This window comes from Rhinolophus hipposideros (assembly GCF_964194185.1).
Source record: "Rhinolophus hipposideros genome assembly, chromosome: 23".
Lineage (NCBI taxonomy): Eukaryota > Metazoa > Chordata > Mammalia > Chiroptera > Rhinolophidae > Rhinolophus > Rhinolophus hipposideros.
Window position 1 is genome coordinate 11,912,197 of NC_138069.1, and position 21,069 is coordinate 11,933,265.

A 21,069-nucleotide genomic window follows, 5' to 3' on the forward strand; every position below is an offset into this window, starting at 1 on the left:
CTAATTTTATAGTTAGCAGAAATGAGAACAGTGCATTCTGCGAAATCCCCACTTGGCCCCAAGCCTTCTCCAGGACTTGTGAGCTCGGTGGAGAGCAAGCGTCTGGAAATAAACTTATAGGACGCTTTTCAATATCGGGTTTCTCTCTCAAAGACCTGGGAGTGATTCAGAGCTGGGTAGAGTGGGGCGGGTGGCCTGTTGGCAAGAGGAATTTGGACTCTGTTGTTTTCAGGGAAGCATTTGTTTGTACTCAGAAGGATGTACCAAAAAATATAGCCTCTTCCACCTGAACTAAAGAAGGCCCACAAACAGTGTGGATGGGAGGTTAGAGGTCAGGGAAGGTGCCCCCACGTGGTGAAAGCCAGTCCTTCTGAGGCACAGACAAGCCAGGGACCTGATCTTTGGAACGGCTCAGAGGAGGGGACATGCTGGGAGCGTGGCTCCCGGTCAGGACTCCTGGAGCCTGTCCTGGGAGGTGACCTCACCACGTCACTCTGGTGCGAGGCTTTGGGCTCCAGTAGAAAGAACATCCTGAAATGGCAACCTTAGACCCCATGAGGCATTTCCAAGTTTTTATTAAAGGTCTTACAGAATAGGGAGGACACCTTCTGCCAGACGTCATTTCCTCCTAATCTGGCTGGAGGCCAGAAGGATGACTGCTGAGGGGCACCACAAGGCAGGGCAGCCTTAGGATTCATTAGATTAAAGATGGAGTCTGAAGTGCACCAAACCTAGTTTGTTGGCCCTGGAGCCAACGATGTCAACAGCTGAGAGGCAGACCCAGCGACAAAGGAACACCCTAAGGAGAGGGTTTCTCTCCCCACAGAATCAGCAGCACTGAGGACCCAGCCTCAGTGCAGAAAAGACCTGAATAATGCGTCTGTGTTACTCCTTCATGAGGCACTCTTTCTAACAAGCAAACTGCCTGGTCTGTCTCTGGAACATGCTCAGAGGAAGACACACAGCCATGGCCACACAACGTCGGTTCTGAGAGTGCCGGGGCAAGTGGGAAGCCGGCACCTCTGGGCAGGACTCCATGGCAGCTGTCCTAGGACAGGGGAGCTCCTACACACACAGGTCCCTCTCACAGGTGTGGGCACCCCCTGTAAGGCCAGGCACAGCACCGTCCCATCCTGACCCACACAGCACACTGCCCACATGCCCCTTACCCCAAATGGGGCAGCCCAGTCCCCCACGTGTCCAGACTCTGCCGCTTGAGCAGCGCTGGGCCCTCCGTAACCAGCTCCCACATGTTCCTCCCTAGTTCCTCTCCCCATCAGTGTTACGATAAGCCTTCAGCAGGAAGGGGGCTCCTGGACCCCACCTACTCACACCTGCCCTGCTCCTCCCCACACACCACTGTCAAGTCACTTACCTTGGATTTCCGGGCCCCTTTCTTGCCTCCTGCTTTCTTAGACACGGGCTTCTTCTGAGATGGAGACTTGGCCTTTTTGGCAGGGGGTGGCGTGATGATGGCTTCCAATTTCCCTTTGGATCCTCGTTTCTTTGCTAGCAGCTCGGGGTGGATGTTTGGTAACACGCCGCCGCTGGCTATGGTGACCCCTTTTAGCAGCTTGTGGAAAAACCAGAGAGGCAGATGGTGAGCCAGAGCACCCTGCCCCTGGCCTTGAAGAAGTCAGCCCTGCCCACCCATGCTCTGGGTTTTGGCTGGTAGGGCTCCTCTCTCCATGGCATCTACACAATGCTGACAGGACCCAGACCCACTACACAGGGAGCAAATCCTCAGAGTCCAAGCCACACACCTTATTTCCTCCCCAACCCCAACAGGCATCCAGGAAAACCACCACGGGGAGGGGGACAGGGCAGGGAAGGTGCTAATAGTCCAAAATGCAGTCCACGCTTTTGATAGCCAGCCAAACACCAACCTCCCTTTGCACAGACAGCTCTGTCTTTCGGGGTGCATGAGCGCCTGCTCAGGTGTCTGGGGTGGGGGGCTAGGAGAGCCCCATACCTGATTTAGCTCTTCATCGTTGGCCACAGCCAGCAGGATGTGCCGGGGCGTGACCCGTCCCTTCTTGTTGTCTCTCGCTGCATTGCCAGCCAGCTCCAGAATCTCCGCTGTGGGGAGCAAAGGGGAAGAGCATAAGGTCAGAGAATCCGAGGATCGCGGGCAGCCTCTTGGCCCCATTCACGGTACCGGGAATGGGCGCAGGCAGCGGCTTCACGAGGCAGCGGCTTCACGGGGCAGCTACGCTGACGTGCAAAGCTGCAACCCCTTTGTTTTGGTGACAAAGACACAGAGGCTTAGAGAGAAGGGACCAGCTAAAGGTCCCTCAGTAAGAAGGGGCCGGGCTGAGCCTTGAACCTACTTCCCAGAACGGCGCTGCCTGCAGTCGGCAGCCAGACGTCCCCAGGACCAACCCCGAGGAGAGAATGGTGTGGCCCCCAAAACTACACGGTGCACCCTGAGCAAGAGGTCATGCCTGGGTATATGGGGCTTCAGGGCGCGGGGGCACATTACAGGTGCTGAGTAAGTCCCTGCGGACGGAGTCCATGTCAAAAGCCTGCACATTCGCATTCAGAACTAGAAGGATATGCCTGGACTCTGCGCAGTCAGCACCATAAAGACCTAAAACGGAGGAGCGGGGTGCAGCAGGTGAAAAGAGGCTGGAGAGACATAACCAAATACAATGTGCCAATCCGCCATTGGATCCCTTATCACAAAACAAGCTAAAAAAGTCATTTTGGAGACAACAGAGATTTGATTAGACAGAGGGGGCCAAAAAACATGTATACACATTTTAAGAAATAAAAAAAACTGTATTAAAATTGTAATACTCAGTATATACCGATAACCAAAGAGGTATACATTTTTTGGCACCTCAGTAGACTGACTATTAGACACTAGAGGATTATTAATTTTCTTGGGTGTGATAAAGGTATGAACATTCTGCAGGGAACATCCTGTTCTTAGGACATACATGCTGAAGTATTTAGAGGTGAAGTGTCTTGACATCTGCGATTTACTCTCAAATAATTCTGAGAAGTCTACAGAGTAGAGCAATTATGGTGAAATGTTGACAGTTGTTAAATCTAGGTGTACAATGTAAGAGCATTCCTCTTTCTGCATTCCATAAATTTGGCATTTTTCAAAATTAAGAAAACACACCGTAGTACGATATGAGCCTGACCCCCTATCTGGTGCTAAGTAGTGTTTATTTACCTGTCTTTTGGGGCAGGCTCTCACGGGACAAAGACACCACAGCACCAAAGATGGGGAAATAAGAAGTTACCTGTTTCCTCATTGGGGACACAGTTCCGGTCACTGTCAACCTCATCCCCTCATTTCCTGATGAGAAACACAGACTGTCTCAAAGCGTATCTTACACGCCCATTTCTGCCCAGGCCACGGCCCTGCTGTCACGTCCTTCGAGCCCACCCCCCTGGGCCAGCGCAAGTCTGATCTCTTCCTGGTACTAAACAATTTCTAATATTTAGGTTATGTTGCATACACTAGATGTCTCTGGCAAAGTCAAAATTCAGAATCATTTAAAATAGCGAAAAAATTCTAGCTACATGAAAATTAGGTGTTTAAAATTTAGAATATTACAGGTATTCCTTGTTAAGACAATAGCTGAACCCAATGTGAAAACTGCTCTGTGTATAAAGTTGAAAAGCTGCTTGGCTACTCCTGCAAACTCTCCTGTTGGTGGGGATGAAAAATCAGTCATACCTTGAACACCAGGTTCCTCCCCTAACTCCACGGCAGAAATTCACTTACTTGGTAATCACAGGACACCAGGGGCACCTGCCTGCTCGATGCTCGCAGGCCACAGAGTCCCCCACCATGGAACTCACATGTGCAAGTCACTGGAGTGAGGCCCATGAAAGAAGGGGAGATAATCAGGACCTCTCTGACGTTCACCCGTTAGTCTCAACAGAGCTGTTCCCCATACAGCCTGTATAGGTGGGGAGGTGGCCCAGTCAGCAGTTTCACTGAAGCTTCCCTATAGGTGATCGTGGCAGTGTGTCCCAGTGCCCCGCAGAGATGGTTCTGTCTTAGCCAAGCACAAAAGGGTGCTTGGGATGCCTACACGACCTTAGGCCTCAGGTGCCCTGAACGTGGAAATGCCTGCCTGGTCAGCCCAGCCTGCCCCTCCTTCTATGTTCACAGAGCAGGTAGCACACCTGCAATGCTATTGCCCTGACCCCCGGCTGGCAGGGAGCCAGAGCAGGATTCTGACCTGATGTGAGCACAGACCTGGGAGCGAGGGCACAGGAAGGAGAGCCAGCCACAGCTGTCACTGGGCTAGAGCCTGTGCAGTGCGGCAGGAAGGCTGGAGAGGGGCAGCTGGCAGGGCAGAGCTGGTGCCCACTTGGCTGACTTCCTGGCCTCCACCATCCCACCCCCCCTTTAGCCTCGCCCCCAGTTTCTGAGGCCACTGGGAAGCATGTAAGGGCCAACAGTATCTGGAGAGCCAGAATATACAGGAGTCAGGTGGATTACAAGTTTTTCCCCATAATGTGCTAAGAATGCTTCACCTGGCAGAGAAAGGGAAGGAGGGTGGGAGGGAGGACGAGGGGGGGAGACAGAGAGTGAGGGAGAGGTGGAGAGGGAGGGAGGGAGAGAGAGAGAGAGGGAGAGAGAGAGAGAACAACTCCCAGCGATGCCCTAACCCCACGCCTGTGGCAAGAAGACAATTTGAAATTCAGTTTCTCAGGAAAGTGGAGGGGGCCTGTTTCCTCTTCCTGCCTGGAGTGTTAGTGGAAGGCTCTCCCCATGAGAAGGCACAGTGGCCGTTGGTGGGATGTGGTCTTTATATTTTCGGCAGTGATGCTCTGTTTTTGTGCAGGGGAGATGGTGGCGATGGGTGCAAAGACCTGGAGGGTGGGGAGGGGTCACCAGAACCCTGAATGTTTGGCCCCCTGATTTGGGTAGCAGACAGGCAGTATGTAACACAAGGAAGTAAAGCAATGGAGTGATCTGTAAGTAGCACCCATGGCTGAGAAACCTGAAGATCAATTCTCCAGGAATTCGCCAACTTCTGTGAGCTTTTTTGCTTTTTATTTCCCCCCCTGAACTCTCACTTTGTGGCTGAAACCTCCAATGGCCTGAGCTTCTCCACTTGGGAAATTGCCAGGACTGTGCTCACTTACTGCTACCATGTTTCCCCGAAAATAAGACCTAGCTGGACAATCAGCTCTAATGCGTCTTTTGGAGCAAAAATTAATGTAAGACCTGATATGTATTATGTTATATTATATTACATTACATTATATTGTAAGACTTGGTCTTATATTATAGTTAAATAAGACCGGGTCTTATATTAATTTTTGCTCCACAAGCGCATCAGAGCCGATTGTCCGGCTAGGTCTTATTTCCGGGGAAACGCGGTAATTCTGTGGATTGGGATGCCAGCCTGGATCCAGCTGGGAGTGACAATGAGGTGGCTGTGGAGGGCTGAGGGAGGTGTGTGCAGTGGGATGAGCAGTGTTTCGGCTCGTGTCATTCTGCTGCCTGCTTCACCAAGGAGCCAGAAAATCCAGGGCCCCTTCCTTTTTGGAAAACCCCAGCTTACCTTCGAACAGCCCTCAGCCCTGTGGGGAGGGAGGAGAGCTGTGTCAAGTGGGGACAACAAGGAGGGGCACAGATCCACACTCCTGCTAGTTGAGCAACAGCCTTATCTTCTGTTCACTCTCGCATGTTTGCCAGAGGGACAGTTACCATAGTAACTTCTTCCTCAAGGGACACACGCAGAAGACAGAGCACCTCAGAGACACACCTTGTATGAGGAGTGTGTGCCCTGCCCCGCCCCTACATTGCAGCAGGCAGAGGGCTGCAACAGCCAAGGAAGATGGAGGACGCACTCTGACTGCTACCCTGTTTCCCCGAAAATAAGACCTAGCCGGACAGTCAGCTCTAATGCGTCTTCTGGAGCAAAAATTAATATAAGATCCGGTCTTATAGCAAAGTAATAGCTAGTATTATGTATTATATTCTATTATATTATATTATGTTACATTATATTATACCGGGTCTTATAGTAAAATAAGACTGGGTCTTATATTAATGTTTGCTCCAAAAGACGCAGCAGAGTTGATTGTGCAGGTAGGCCTTATTTTCGGGGAAACATGGTAACAAAAGCAGGAACCCAGACATGTACTCACCCTTTGCCAAGTCCTCAGTAATACCCACCCTGTCATCCTTGTCTAGTGTTAGAAGCAGAGATCATAAAGGGTGTCCTGGCTACGGGAGGGCTGCCTGCTGCAGGGAGGAGCAAAATGCCTGCAACTGGACAAGATGGAACACTCCCCATCTGCCCTCCGGGCATGCTCGGGGAGGGAGAGAGGGTGCTGGCTGCTGAGGAATTCGGGTAGGGCACAGCCACCAGAGATTGACTGATGAAGCTTCCTTCCTAGTAAGTGATCCTGAGCTTTGCAAATGATAGCAAGGGCCAAGTCATGGAAGCCCAGGCTCAGGGCCAGCCACTGCACCCCGAGCCCCCTGGCCTGGGCCCCCCACCAGCAAGGGGGCTGCCTCCTGGGCTGGGCCAGAGCCAGCTTCAGCTCTGCTACAACGGGATGGACACCCCACCTACCCACAGGGAGGGTTTCCTGCACTTGATGGAACTTGTGCTTTGCCAGGTTGTCTGCATCTCTAAAATGTTTCCCGCTGGCTGGTCTAAGAGAAAAGGAATTCTGAGCAAGAGAAGCAGGAAAGCACCAGATCTACAGATGCCCGTCCTTTTCTCCACAGTTTCCAGAGCGCAACTCTTGCATCTGCCCTTGGAGGGAGACTTTAGGAGCCACAGCCCTAGGGGCTGTAACCAAAACAAATGGAATCCATATAAAAGCACTGGAGGAAACTGGAAAGAGCAGTCAGGAGAGGAAACAGACCCCTCACCAGCTCCTCTGCCCTGTAAGCCAAGTCTTCCTGGCCGGTGATAGGCTCATTTTGTTACCAGTGACTGACACTCGACTGGTCTGGGGCCCAAAGCACTTGGGATCAGCTCTGGAAAGGACCCTAAGTGTGGTTAAGGTCCCCCAATTATAAACACTGCCAAGGGGACAGGTTGAATGAGCAACACTGGCTAGCTAGTGAGTGCATTTTAAAGATCTTTTTGTTTGAAGATCTAATTTGCAAGAAACCCCAGCATCTCTGGTTCCCACTCCAGTCTCTGGCAAGTACTGGGCTGCTGGCGCCATTTGTAGTGGCCTGGACCAGAGATGCAACCTATTCTGTCCTCAGAGCAGCAGGCGCTGCAGAGGCACCCCTGGGCCCAACGTCCCCCAGCCGCAGGGAGCACTGTCGTCTTAAGGCCGCTTGACAAAATTCTCACAGCCTTGAATAATGGCATTATTTGGCAGCCTTTCCAGCTACAGACCAGCTGTCTGAACGTGAATACCTTTGACAGGTCTACTTTCCAAGTTCACCCAGAGACCAAAGGCTTAGAGTCTTCCCCCTCCCCTCCCCCCCGCAAACATCTTGAACTGAACCATATCTGTTGTACTGAAGCATTCCGTCTATCTTCCTTTGGGGAGATGAAGTCATGGTTTGCAGAATTAGACTCCTAACAGCTAACAGGTGATGTATGGAGGCTGCGCCAAATTCTAAACACAAACCTTGCAAAGGAGAGTCAGGGGCTTCTACTGAGCTGTTTGAAGCGTCTCCTCTAACAAAAGAAATATTGAAAATAACAAGCAGAAATCAAAGAAAAGCCAATGTTCACGTAATCCCAAGGAGAAAACAGATATTTGCTACACAGCCAACAACATGACAAGGAATCTGTTTATTGTATTTCTTTCGACTCATCAGGCTTCCATCAGCAGTTCACGGAGTTCAGAACTGTCATCCACCTTCCCTGAAGGCTTTAACCCAATCAACCCCAATCGGAGAGTGAATGCTAAAGAGTTTCCTGTGGCCTGACTGCACCAGGGTCCTTCAATTCCCTCCGCTGCCCAGAACCCACTGGCCCACACCCCACCTTTTCAGGAGATGAGTGGCAGGGTCTGAAGCCTGCTGAGCTCTGGGCCCAGGCTTGTGGCCACAGCACGGCTCTCCAGTCTGCCTGTCCCAGCGGCCTCCCAGGAACAGGGATTCCACACAGAAAATAAAACCGACGGCTGTAATCGAGAGTGGCATTTTCTGTGCACAGTATAAGGTATTTCTTTTTTAAGAAAGAGTCATTCTGTTGCTTTTCTGCAGATGTTCCAAATTGGACACGTTTGTCCATTGCTGTTGAAGCCCACATTATGGACCCCGCGCCCCTAAGGACCCATGAGCCACAGGTCTGGGGGGCAGCATCTGATCCAGTCTCCCACCTTCCCCACAAACTCTCCCAATGAGATAGAAACATGGCTTACTTGGGGAGTTTCTCAAGTCAGCTAGTTGTTTCTCATATTTCAATGTGAAAAATAACTTTGCATTATACACATTCACGAAGAGGAGTGTGGGGACAGAACCCCAAAAAGCAGTTTCCAGGCTCTCGGCCTCACAATAGAAAGGTGCTGGCTCGGGTAGTAAATGGCCATCAACTGTGATCAGATGCCAGCAGCTGTGGCTAGTTGGCCGTCAGCTGTAACCCGTAGGCCATTGGCCACTAATATAACGGCTGTGGCTACGCTAGCAGAGAAGGAATGGGAGCTAGCAAGAAGATGGTGGCTGGCAAGCGCGGACTGCTATTAGGCAGATTATGTAGATCCTGCTTCCTGTGTCTCCAGCCAAGCCTCCAGCGAGAATATATTGGTTTGACACCCCTATCTATGGCTCCGTGGGTGTTCCTGTTTGGCCTTACCGTGTCCTGCGTTCTTGGGCGGGGAGTGGGAGCTGAGACCCTGCACGACAAATGGCGCAGCGAGCAGGGTTCCCTGCGTGACACTTGGCGTAGTCGGCAGGATACGGTGCTGGCCAAAGCTTTCCGAAGGGCAGTGGAGCAGTTTGTGCGTCTGAAAGCTCAGTCTGAGGAAGACCAGGAGGAGCAGCTGCCGGAGAGCTCGAGCCCCGTGGAGGGGTGGGAAGATGTGGATGGTTCCCCAACCAGCAGAGGCCGGAGAAAGCGAAGATTGTTGACGCCCTGTGGGCTGGGAACTGCTTGCTGAGGCAGCCTGGATGCGGGACTTGTCCCAGGAGGAACTGCTTGCTGAGTCCTCCGTGGGAGATGAGGGTGAGGTCAAGGTCATCCCTCACCCCCAGGACAACCCTGGCGAATGACTATGGACTATGGGGAATTGCCTTCTATCCCTAATTTAATGGACGCTTGACTGTTTGGGAACATACCATCATGTAGTGGGACTGGCGAGAATATGTTTGCTTTTGTGTCTTGACTGGCCGCCATTGATAATATGTAAGCACCTTGATGTGAGCCGCTGTTGTTCCAGCACAGTACCCCGAGAGGCCCAGAGAGAGAGTGGCAGTGCCCTGAGAGCCCTGGCTGTGTCCAGGAAGTCTGGCTGTATCCAGAGAGAGTGGCAGTGCCCTGAGAAAGCTGGCTGTGCCCGGGGAAACAGGTGGTACCCTAAGAAGCCCAGGAAGTCTGGCTGTGCCCAGAAGTACTGTGGTGGTCCCCTGAGAAAACCTGGCTGTGCCCGGGGAAACAGGTGGTACCCTAAGAAGCCCAGGATGTCTGGCTGTGCCCAGAAGTACTGGTGGTGCCCTGAGAAACCCTGGTTGTGCTCAGAGAGCTTGGCTGTGTCTAGAATATTGCATTCACCTCCAGGCTCCTCACACAGGGACCCTCGCGGAAGACACTTGTCGCGTAGATTGTGAGGCGAGACCCTGTAGGGGTGGAGTGTGGGGACAGAACCCCAAAAAGCAGTTTCCAGGCTCTCGGCCTCACAATAGAAAGGTGCTGGCTCGGGTAGTAAATGGCCATCAACTGTGATCAGATGCCAGCAGCTGTGGCTAGTTGGCCGTCAGCTGTAACCCGTAGGCCATTGGCCACTAATATAACGGCTGTGGCTACGCTAGCAGAGAAGGAATGGGAGCTAGCAAGAAGATGGTGGCTGGTAAGCGCGGACTGCTATTAGGCAGATTATGTAGATCCTGCTTCCTGTGTCTCCAGCCAAGCCTCCAGCGAGAATATATTGGTTTGACACCCCTATCTATGGCTCCGTGGGTGTTCCTGTTTGGCCTTACCGTGTCCTGCGTTCTTGGGCGGGGAGTGGGAGCTGAGACCCTGCACGACAAGGAGATATCAGGATTCTTGGGAAACATTACCTTCATCTAACCCACTAGCCCAGTGCATGAAGACCTTCCCTTTCAGGAAAGCCTTCCTCTACCTTCCCCAAATTTCTAGGGCTTCTGTGTAAGCTCAGCTCCTTGGTCTGTCTTCAGCGGAGGGCAGTAGTTACAACTGGGGGCCTGCTGTCAGACAGCCTGGGTGTGCCCCCCAGCTCCAGCACCTAGCTGTGAGGCTCGTCAAGACATACCTGAACCTCGCTCAGTTTCCCATTCTATAAAAGGGGGGGAGGTGATAATTGAGGTCACCTCTAGGCTTATGAGGATTAATGAGTTACCAAGTTACATGCTATCCATGAGGCCACAACCATATACTTTATCTTTTAAAAAGTATAGCAGGCTTGATTTCTAGGGGAAGAAAACTAGACTTTCTTTTCCTCAGTTCCCTTTATCAAAATAACTGATGGCTGGCTGGGTATATGGATGTGCTTGAGAGCAAGAGGAGGAGAAAAGCAATATAGAAAACCTCCCCCCATAGTTTACTCTTTGCTGTTACACTTAACAGTTTACATGTGTTTGAAAAATGCACTTGAACCCGATTAACCTCAGTGCTGCCAGACTTGCCTTGATAGAACACAGCACCCAGAGTGGCCCCACAGGCAGTCTCTGCCTTGGGATGGGGTCTGGGGCTTTTGTCTGACCCCAGCAGGGTGTGTCACGGCAGGGGCAGGACCAAAGCCAGCTGCTGAGGCAGCACAAGTCAAGGCCTCAGGAAGGAAGGTGGAAGGAGGAGATGCCTCGGGAGGGCACAGAGAAACCTGCTGTAATCCAGGGCCTGGCTGACAGCTGGCCAGGGCCCTCTGCCCCACCAGTCACTTGCTTTCAAGGACTCCAAATTAAAATACAAGGAAATGGTTAATATGTATGTTTGTTTTGATATGGAAAATCACAGCCATTTGTTCTTAATTCATCTCAGGAAGGGGGGAGCAATCAGAGATGTCTGCTGAAATGAAATGATTTGAAGAGTGTGATGTGAAGAGGAAACTCACTCAAAGAGCCCTGACATGGTGCCGTTTCCCAGATGGACTCTGAAAAGGGGAAACAAGTTGCAGAAGGGCGCGTGTGGTGGGCTGCCACCGTGCGGGGAGCAGAGGCTATACCTGTCGTCCGCGCTTACACCCCCTTCATGGAGACGTGGCAAGGCTCTGCACCCTGGGAGTGCATCGGGGACTAGATCAGAGGGACAGTTTGCTCTACCCTCTCTGTGCTGTTTATCTCGTGCACAGTTTATCTTTCCAAAATGTAAAAAGTAAAATGAAAACGCAGTAAACGAGAAGAGGCCGCTATGTGGTACCCACCCATTTGGCTTTTGCAACTACATATCCCAAGCCCCCTCCTGCCCTGACACCTGTCCCAGCCTGCTTAATCCTGCTTCTTGAGGAAAGCTCTGAGCACATGAAGACTTATGTAGCTCTTTTCATGACTGATTATTTTTAGAGCAATGTGAGTGTGTCACAGTTGGGGAGGCCCACAAGAGGGAATGCCACTCCTGAGGTTATTGGTAATAGCCCAGCCCAGGCCCGATCTGCCCAAATTCATTCCCGATGTCCAGGGCCACTTGTCTAAAGGTTTGCCCAGGCTCTGTCACCCAGGATTCTACCTCCCCTTCACTAAGGGGACAGTGAGGAGACATCAGGCAAAAAGCTCTGGCCCTGCCAACCACCCTCAGTGCTGCTGAGCGATACGAACCCCCAACACCCAACCAGGCACTGCCCACCCCCTCCGGGGACTCTGGCTCCTCATGGCAGCCCTTAGGCCACCTCTCTCCACGAGTGCTTTTTCCCCAGGACCTCACTTGTCCTGCTGCTGCTATAGCCAGCACCTCCGACCCTGATCAGACTGCCCCTTCCCTACAGCCAGCACACGTCACCCCACGGCCATCGCCCCTCTTCTGCTCATACCCACCTCCTTCCTAAACTTTCTTCCCCCCTGTCAGTGATGACTTGTCCTTCCAGGCCCCTCCAGGAAGGAGCTCTGTCCTTGGTCCACTGCAGGCCACAGACTTGTCTCCAGCCTTTACAGCCCATGCCTCATATGCCCTTTGGGGATCCCCTGGGCCCCTCAGGATCTGCCCTCTCAGGAGTCCATGCTGGCCTCCTCAGCCTTGGAAGACGGGGCACGTACCATCCTCTTGTGACGTCCACTGAAGAGAAAGGAGACGTAACATGGACAGAGTGGCCCTGAGTCCCAGGCCTCTCCTTCTCACTGCTGAGGTCTCAGCTCTAGCAGCGAGCCTGAAGGAAACGCTCTTCTAGAAATGGGTTACTGGGCTGAGTGACTTCGGAGAAGTTATTCGAACTTTCAAAGCCTCAGTTTCCTCCTAGGCAAAATAGGTGGTTTGAAGAGTCAGCGAGTTACTAAATGTGAAGCATGTGCTCAGTGCCTGGCACACAGTAAGTGCTCAATAGATGACAGATGTTTTATTAAACTGCTCTGTCTTTGCCTAGCACTCAAAACACCACCACAATTGCAACAAGCCACAATCTGAATCTAAAACAGAGACTGCCAGGGCCTGGGGTGGAGGGCGGAGGCAACACACACACACACACACCTGCTCAAGTTAAGTACCCTCATTTTCCCAATGAATAGCAGATATTGACTTTCAGCAGTCAATATCCAGATTTACAGAAGCAACAGATAAATGTTAACCAAAGACCAGCGCAGTTACCAATTACCACAAGGAGCATCAGTCAGGATACTAATGGCCGAAGAAGCAGATTAGCCCTGGAATTCCAAATGGTTCCTGACGGCAAGAAACATGAGCTCTGGCAGGGAAGGAGCCTCCTTCTAGAAGGAGAACATTTATAACTGTCTTCTCTAACGGCCTGTCGATAATGTTCCCTTGAGACAAGCAGGGGTGACATCAATCCCGTGAGAGGACACCTGAGTGTCAGGCACCATCGCCAGCCTCTGAAGTACCAGGGAACACACGCTTTCTGGCCACTGGATGGAAGGCACTTGCTTAAAAAGGAGGAAGGTGGGGTGGGAAATGAAGGAAGAGACAGAGGGAGGGTCAGCACTGTAGGCTGGCTGAGCAGCCTGGCCAATCTGAGGAGAGTCTGTGTCCTCTTCTTGGCAACCAGAACCAGAGGGGGTGGTAGGAAGAGACAGGGAGGTGGAGGGAGGCTGGCTGTGGCTAATACCCTGTGGGTTTGTCTTCTCGCTGGAACTTATTTATAGCTCTGATGAGCAGCTTTTTACTTTCATGATATTTTATTCTGGGTTGATTACACACAGAAGCCCTCGGATAGAGAAAGCAAGCAAGGGGTCTATTAATATGTTTTATTAGTTTTGATATTGTAACAGGAAAATATTCGGAGAGAAGATATGTGTCGAATTCTGAACCCATTTCCTTTTCCTCTCAGTAAGTAAATAGTTCTTTTAAAGACATTCTTGATGGTCACCCACAGAAGAACCCTGAGATGCTGCTATTTTCATCGGTTGGGCATCTCCTGGCTTTTCAAGGTATAGCTGAGATGTTCTCAGTGGCTCTTGTGGCAGAAGTGAGAGATCAGCCCTTGAATACATCCAACCCTTCCTGTTTGCCACCAACAGCTACCTTTCCACTTGCCTCTCCTCAGGCAGGTCAGGCCCACCATACCCTGATGTTAATTCTTCATTAAAAAATATCCAGGGTCTAATTCAGTTCTCACCCTCATCCATTTCCTGGTGGCACCTGACATTACCAACCCTCCCGCCTCCTAAAACTCATCCACTTCTAACTGGTCCTCTTATCTTTCAATAAAAAAATCTATTTACTGAGCGGCTGCAAAGGTCAGACATGTGCTGGGAGCTGGGTACACAGTGGTAAGGGAGGGGTGAGGAAGGCGCAGTCCCAGCCCTGGGGTCACAAATACAGCCTGGGATATGCCTGGCCCACCACAGACACTCAATACAAATCTGCTGAAATCATCAATGATTGTTTCAACCCCCAGCACCCAGCTCGGCACCCTGCACTTGGTCAGAGTTTGGTAACTCTTTTGCCCATAAGTCATTACAGATGAATAACTAAACAAGTGAACCAGGCATTGCAGCCTTCAGGTGGTGAGGAAGGAGGGACGTGCAGGGACATTCTCCAGCGGACTGGCCTGGTTTCATGTATTAGAACAAACACTCAGGTTCCATGGCAGGCGGCGTGAGCTACAAAGCTGTCGTCCCAGGCAAAGGCAGCCGTATGATGAACCAGGACCCAGACAAGCCTCACTTCACAGTCTCCGGTCAAGACTCAAGGTTGACAGAAGGGACCGGGGAGGCAGGGAGGTTAGGAGCAGATCAAGGATCATGAGATTCTCCCAACCAAGATTTTGGCTAAAATTTAAAGGTCATCCTCTGTGTATCACATGTACCCATTATCCTGACTCACTATTTTTTGACATTTCATTTTCTAGATATATTTTGAAATGAAAAGGGAAAAGAAGAATCTTTAGATAGATATATAACACATATAACAGACAATAACGTTGATTGTCGCCCGGGAGGAGAACTGGGTGTGCAAAAGAGCAGGGAGGGAGATCACGTCTCACAGTATGCCCTTTGGGAACATGTGAATCTTACCATTGGTATGCAACACCTATTAAAGAAAGTAATTACTTTCCATAAAAGTAAAAAAGACAATGAAAGACCCATCAGATATGAGAAACACATTATTAAGTATATTATAGGAAAGACCAAGGAAAGAGAAAAAAGTCGAGAAATAGCCCTAATTATATCAAGACACTTCTTATATGATAAAGGTAGCATTTCAGATCACCAAGGAAAAGGTGGATTATTCAATTAATTGTGTTGAGATAACTGGGTAACCACCTGGAACAAAATTAACTTGATCCCTATCTCACATTATACATCAGGATAAATTCCAAATGGGTCAAAGTAAAAGTGTAAAAAAATTAAACCATAAAAATACTAAGCAAAAGCATGAAGGAATTCCTCTGTAACCTTGGAGAGAAGTAGGATTTCTGAACAATGTTAATTCTGATTATACTTCATTTAAAAAAAATCCACGTCTAATTCCAAAAGAAATAGACTCAAAAACTTCAGATATTAGGGTTATTCAGATAAATATGGTAATCATTTCACAATGTATACGTATATCAAATTATCACATTGTACACTTTAAATGTATGTAATTTTATTTCTCAATTATTCTTTACTAAGTCGAAAAAAAGACTTATTCTGATAAATATATAGCTACGTGTAATATATTTAAAGCAAACTTTGAAAATGAAGAGGTTATAAAGAATGACCAAGCAGATTCAAAACAGAACCAAACGGAACTTGTATAAATGGAAAGTATCAAAACTGAAATAAAGAATTCAATGACTGAATTAAACAGCAGATAAGACATAGATGAAGAGAGAATTAAACTGGGAGATAGTTCTGGAAGATAGGTCAAAAATAATCATCCAGAAAGAAGCCCGGAGAGACAGAAATGAAAAATATGAATGAGATGAACAGATATGGAAGATAGACTGAAATCTTAACATATTGTTTGTGTTTCATGAGGAGAAAGAGACTAGGATAGAGGCATTGAAGAAATAAGAGCTAAAAACTTTATGGATGAGATAGACATGTTCAAAATCAGAGCCTGAGAAAGTTTATCGCCAAAAACCCTCACTAAATACAATTCTAAGGGATGTACTTCAATCGGAAGTAAAGTGATCCCAGATGGAAGGTCTGAGATGAAAGAGCCACACTTAGTTTTGGTCGCACCTTTTTCTTTGCCTGAATCCAGAAGCAGGTTTTATAGTGCTTTTCCATTGGTCCCAGCAAAAACAGAACCCTTGATGCGAAACTTGTCTATGCACGTGCAGACCCCAAAGGCAGAAAAGAAAGTTGCGTGTTACCCTTCAAAGGGAAATTGTGAAGCAACAGTGAGACTCCTTGACCATTGAGGATTTCTATGCTACATGGTTTATCTTCAAGAAAGCCGAGAGGTTTTCAACAAACGGTGCTGGAACAACTGGACATCCACCTACAAACAAATGAATCTAGATACGGACCTTACACCCTTCGCAAAAATTAACTCCAAATGGATTACAGACCTAAACGTCAAATGCAAAACTATAAAACTCCTAGAAGAAAACAGAGGGGAAAGTCTAGATGACTTTGGGGTTGACAATAACTTTTTAGATACAACACTAAAGGCACAGTACATGAAAGAAAAAGGTGATTACGTTGGATTTCATTAAAATTAAATTTTTCTGCTCTGTGAGACGCTGTAAAGAGACTAAGGTGACAAGTCACACACTGGGAGGAAATATTTGCCAAAGAAAACAAGGAGGCCTTTCCTTTCTCTGATCCAAGTGATATGTTCCAATCCCCGGCCCTGGGAGAGCAGGGGGAAACGGGGCCATTGTTTCACGAGTGAGGCCAGTGGCATTTACACTGTCCTGGACAACCTCGTGGACTCTTTAGAAGGATTGCATGCAGACTGGATAAAAACTCAGCTTTTGAGCTCTACAGCAGAGGCACATTCCCCGGGAGGAGTGCGAACTCAAGCTGTACTGCCGCTGCACATCTTGGGAGCGGTAGTGAAGCAAGCCCTGGGGAAGTCCAGCCCGGGGCGCTTTCCACGCTGTAGCCTCAAGCCCTGAGGTCTGCCCCACCTGGGTCTGCTAGCCAGCTGCCATCCGACATCACGTCATCAGGGAAATGTCAAAGGGGCCCCGCACTAAACTGCCGCTTTTTCAAACACTCCGTGACTGTCCAGCCACCACGCAGATCTGTTCCCCGGGAGACTGACGGAGGACTGCGGGGAGCATGTGCGGGAGCACCTCCTAAATTACTACACGATCTGCTTTGTAAGATGATGCGCAGTGATGATTTTCTGTGATTGGCTGTCAATGAAGATCATCGATAGCAGGCATTAATAACAACAACTAATTAAATGAATACTAAAACCCTAACTCTCATGCATATACACATATACACAAAAGGCATTCGGTGCCAGCTGCTGTATCTCTGGGCAGTGGGATTATGAGTTTTAGCTTCTTAAATTCTCACACACAGGGGGCAGCCAGATGGCTCAGTTGGTTAGAGCGCGAGCTCTGAACAACAGGGTTGCTGGTTAGATTCCCACATGGGCCAGTGAGCTGCACCCTCCACAACTAGATTTAAGACAATGAGCAGCTGTTGAGCTTCCGGAGGGGCAGCCGGATGGCTCAGTTGATTAGAGCATGAGCTCTTTACAACAAGGTTGCTGGTTCAATCCATGGGATGGTGGGCTGTGCCCCTGCAACTAAAGACTGAAAACGGCAACTGGACTTGGAGTTGAGCTGTGCCCTTAACAACTAGATTGAAGGACAACGACTTGGAGCTGATGGGCCCTGGAGAAACACACTGTTCCCCAATATTCCCCAATAAAGTTTAAAAAAATTCTCACACAAATTGCTCATATAACCACAAAAAGGAATATGCATTTAAATACAGTCTGCACACACTACATAGCCAACACACTAGAGTCAAACTTCAGGATTTCCAACTTTTTTCTAGCTTCAACCTCTTGCTTATTAAAATCCTTCGTCTTCTCTTTTCTGTGGCTTTTTTGTGTCTGCTTTTAAGAAAACGAAGCTGGTAAAGGGCCTTGCAGAACAATGAGCACTGTGGGGTGCTGACAGCCTTAGGGGAGCATGAATGGCCAAGAAGGTATAGCAAGAGTTAGCTGGGTCCTGGCCTGACGCGCTAGTCAGTCTACAGGGGCAGTCACACGAACAAGCAAGAGACGTAGGAATTCAGAGGGCCTTGGAGCATCAGGGAGCCAGCCTGACTGTCCTCTTCCTGCCCTATTTTTAGCTGTGTGAGTACAGAACACACTTGGGTGTCTCGGATAGGAAAGTGGTAAAGAGGCCAGGGGAAGTGACAGAGCCAAGTGCAGGCTCTGCCTACCGCAGCCCCCCATGCTTGTCAGATCCTTTCTTCCCCAGGCCAAAAATGCCAAGTGTGTGGATGTCTGCTGAAATGAGGGTGCAATAGGAGGTGCAGGTGACAGGAGAGGGCTCTCCCTACTGCACTTACAGGAGATGGGGGCGGGGATGGAACGTGACCCAATGACTAACACCAAAGGGATATGCCACATCTGACCCGGATTACAGATCCGAAATCAAACAAGCTGAAATTTGGGATGGGGATGATCCTTTCATTAGCTAAAACCAGGCGGCAATGTGTATTTTTAACAACCATCCGTTTTCCTTGGGGTTTTACTGCAGGATGCAGTCAGGCACAAGGGCCAGGCCTCATTCAGTCTATAAAGTGGTCTTAAGTTCACCCAGGGGACCCCGCTTATTCCCCAGGTGGGAAGCTGGCTCTGTAAACTTCACCAAGTGAAATGCCGTAAGCAGCCTCAGACTGGAGTGCGTGCTGTGATGGGGTACCAGGGGACTGTTAGAAGTGTGGAGGTTCTTGTCTCTGGCAAGAGACAGGAGAGGGAAGACCTCGGTTCGAAACATGGGGAGTGGGGAGGGGCAGGGCTTGGGAAAATGGAAAAGGAGTGGGGGGGTTAAGAACATGCACATCCAAATGCCCTCATCATTTTGTGGATTAGATCCAAAGAAGACAGAAGAGAAACCTCTAGCCACAGCTTTACACTGTGAGAGGTGGAAACGCGCAATGACACCAGGTTTTTAAACAGACCAGAGCTTAGGTTCCAAATCAGCAGACCTCTCACAGTGGTCCCCATGGGAGGGCCTATGCTTATTACAAAGTGTCAACATTCAGCCTGGAGAACTGGTAGCCAGCGCTTTCCATCCTCTGAATGTGGAGAAATCCTCTGAGAAAGGATTTGATTTTTGCAAACAGGCTTAAATCCTAGGAAGTAAGTTGGCAGAATAAGGTGTGTGATCAGGCTATATAACAGGGTTTCTGGACAAAAAAGAAAAAAGAAAAAGATGTCATCACATATCAGTTTAGATTTGATGAACAGGAACCAGGACTATTCTCTCAAGGGTTGGCTAAAATGGCTCCAAGAGCACTTCCTCACCTGGTAAGTTCCTTGGGCAGGGACTTTTCTCACAGATCTCAGTGTCTGGCACAGGCCTGGAGCGTGGCAGGCCCTCCCTGAGTCAGTGCCTGAGCAACTCAGCTTAGCAGAACAAACACACGGCTCTGTTAGCCCAGCTTTGTGTCGCGCTGCCACAGCAAGCCAGACCAAGTTCATTCTTTATGGTCACTCTCGATTTTGTTTCTTCACTCAGCACGGCTCACAGTGCCACTTCTCATGGGCTTATCGCACAACAGTGTCCCCGTCACTGTACTGTGTCCAGTGCTTACAGGTGTTCCTGGAAAGCCTTTTGTGATAAAAGTTTGGGAACCACTATGTATCAAAGTTTCTTCCCTTGGGGATTCATGACACCAGTATGTTAAAAGCTCTGAAAAGTCCTACAGTAAAGAAAGCTGTTTCTCGGTACTTCCCAAACTAAAACAAGTCCCTTTAGTGAGGAACTCATCAGTCATCCATATACCCACCTCAAAAGAGGGTATGTGTAGGGGCGGCTCAGTTGGTTAGAGCGCGAGTTCTCGACAACAAGGTTGCCAGTTCAATTCCCGCATGGGATGATGGGCTGCAACCCCTACAAATAAAGATTAAAAGTGCCAACTGGACTTGGAGCTGAGCTGCGCCCTCCACAACTAGATTGAAGGACAATGACTTGGAGCTGATGGGCCCTGGAGAAACACACTGGTTCCCAATATTCTCAAAAAAACAAATCATTAAAAAAAAGGAGGGGGAATGTGCATCTCGTCGGCTCCCCATTTCGGCCATACAGCCCTATGGTTTGGTGGACTACCGCTTACATTTTGCCAAACACCTCAGTCCTGCTGCAGTTTGAGCAATGCTGACCCAGAGTGCCTTGGACCCATGACTCGGGACCATCAAATCACACATATGCGTGCTCTTTGCTCTTCCACACACTCCCCACCCCACCCCACAGTGGGACTCAAGTACTGACCCCTTGGATCTGCCCTATTCCCTTACTGGTGTGTGGGCTTGCATGTTCCCAACATCAATGGCAATTCCATCGGGGTCAAGGGCGTGTCGCGTGCTTCTTATTTCACATCTCCACACCTTCCAGCACTGTGCAGCACGACGCTGGGCACAGCACTGAGACTCCAGAGATGTTCCAAGCTGAACTCATGTCATGTTCCGTTTCAATACCAGTTAAGAAAAAAGTACCACAGTACTGTGGGGGCAAAGATGATACCTAAAAGAAACTGCCGCAGTTCCCCAATAATACTTATCTATCGTTTATTGAATGTTTACTATGAATGCTGGCTAAATTCTTGAGATGCAATCATCAATTCTCATAGCAACCCACAGAGATGGGGCTTCTATAATTCCCCTAGGCTAAAAGGTCAAGGGCAGAGAGGTAGAAAATGAAGTGAGGCCCAGACAGCCCTGAGCACTGAGAAGACAAGCAGACAGCACCATCTTCCTCAGGAAGAGCTCTGGGAAGAGTCCAGCAGAGCTGCAGAGCCAGGAGCAAAGAGATCTGAAGAAGGGGCAGTCTGATCATCAGAGTCAAGCTTGTTCCAGGTGTTGACTTTTCCTTTGAAGTTTCGCAGATGATTGGGTTGTGGACCCACGAGTAGAAACAGATGCCAGCTTTAAGTTTCAGAACAAGACACAAGGCTACAACCTCCTCCCCACATCCACCCCAGCCTGGGGCAGACCCTAAGAAGGGGTACTTGTGTGATCCCTCAGACCTGAAACGTGCTCTTCACAGGGGAGCTCTACGGGCTCTGAGGGGCGGCTGCCTGTTCAGACGTGCTGCTCTGGCCTCAGCTCCAGCCTAACACAGGCCCAGGCCTGGGTATGCTCGGCTCCCGGCTAGCTGGATAATCCTTCAAGAGGGTTCCCATGAATGTGCCAGGAGCTCAGG

At 49.6% G+C, this 21,069-nt stretch overlaps 1 protein-coding gene across 4 annotated transcripts in view; it reads right to left on the reverse strand.

Moving 5' to 3' along the window:
- MACROH2A1 (macroH2A.1 histone) overlaps nucleotides 1-21,069 on the reverse strand; it is an 80,245-nt gene that overhangs the window by 44,515 nt on the left and 14,661 nt on the right. For all 4 annotated transcript variants that reach the window (XM_081034822.1, XM_081034823.1, XM_081034821.1 and 1 more), the window contains exons 3-4: nucleotides 1,973-2,079; nucleotides 1,376-1,573 (exon numbers count right to left, since the gene is read on the reverse strand). In XM_081034822.1, coding sequence (XP_080890948.1) covers nucleotides 1,376-1,573; nucleotides 1,973-2,079 — 305 coding nt within the window. The remainder of the gene's footprint in view (nucleotides 1-1,375; nucleotides 1,574-1,972; nucleotides 2,080-21,069) is intronic.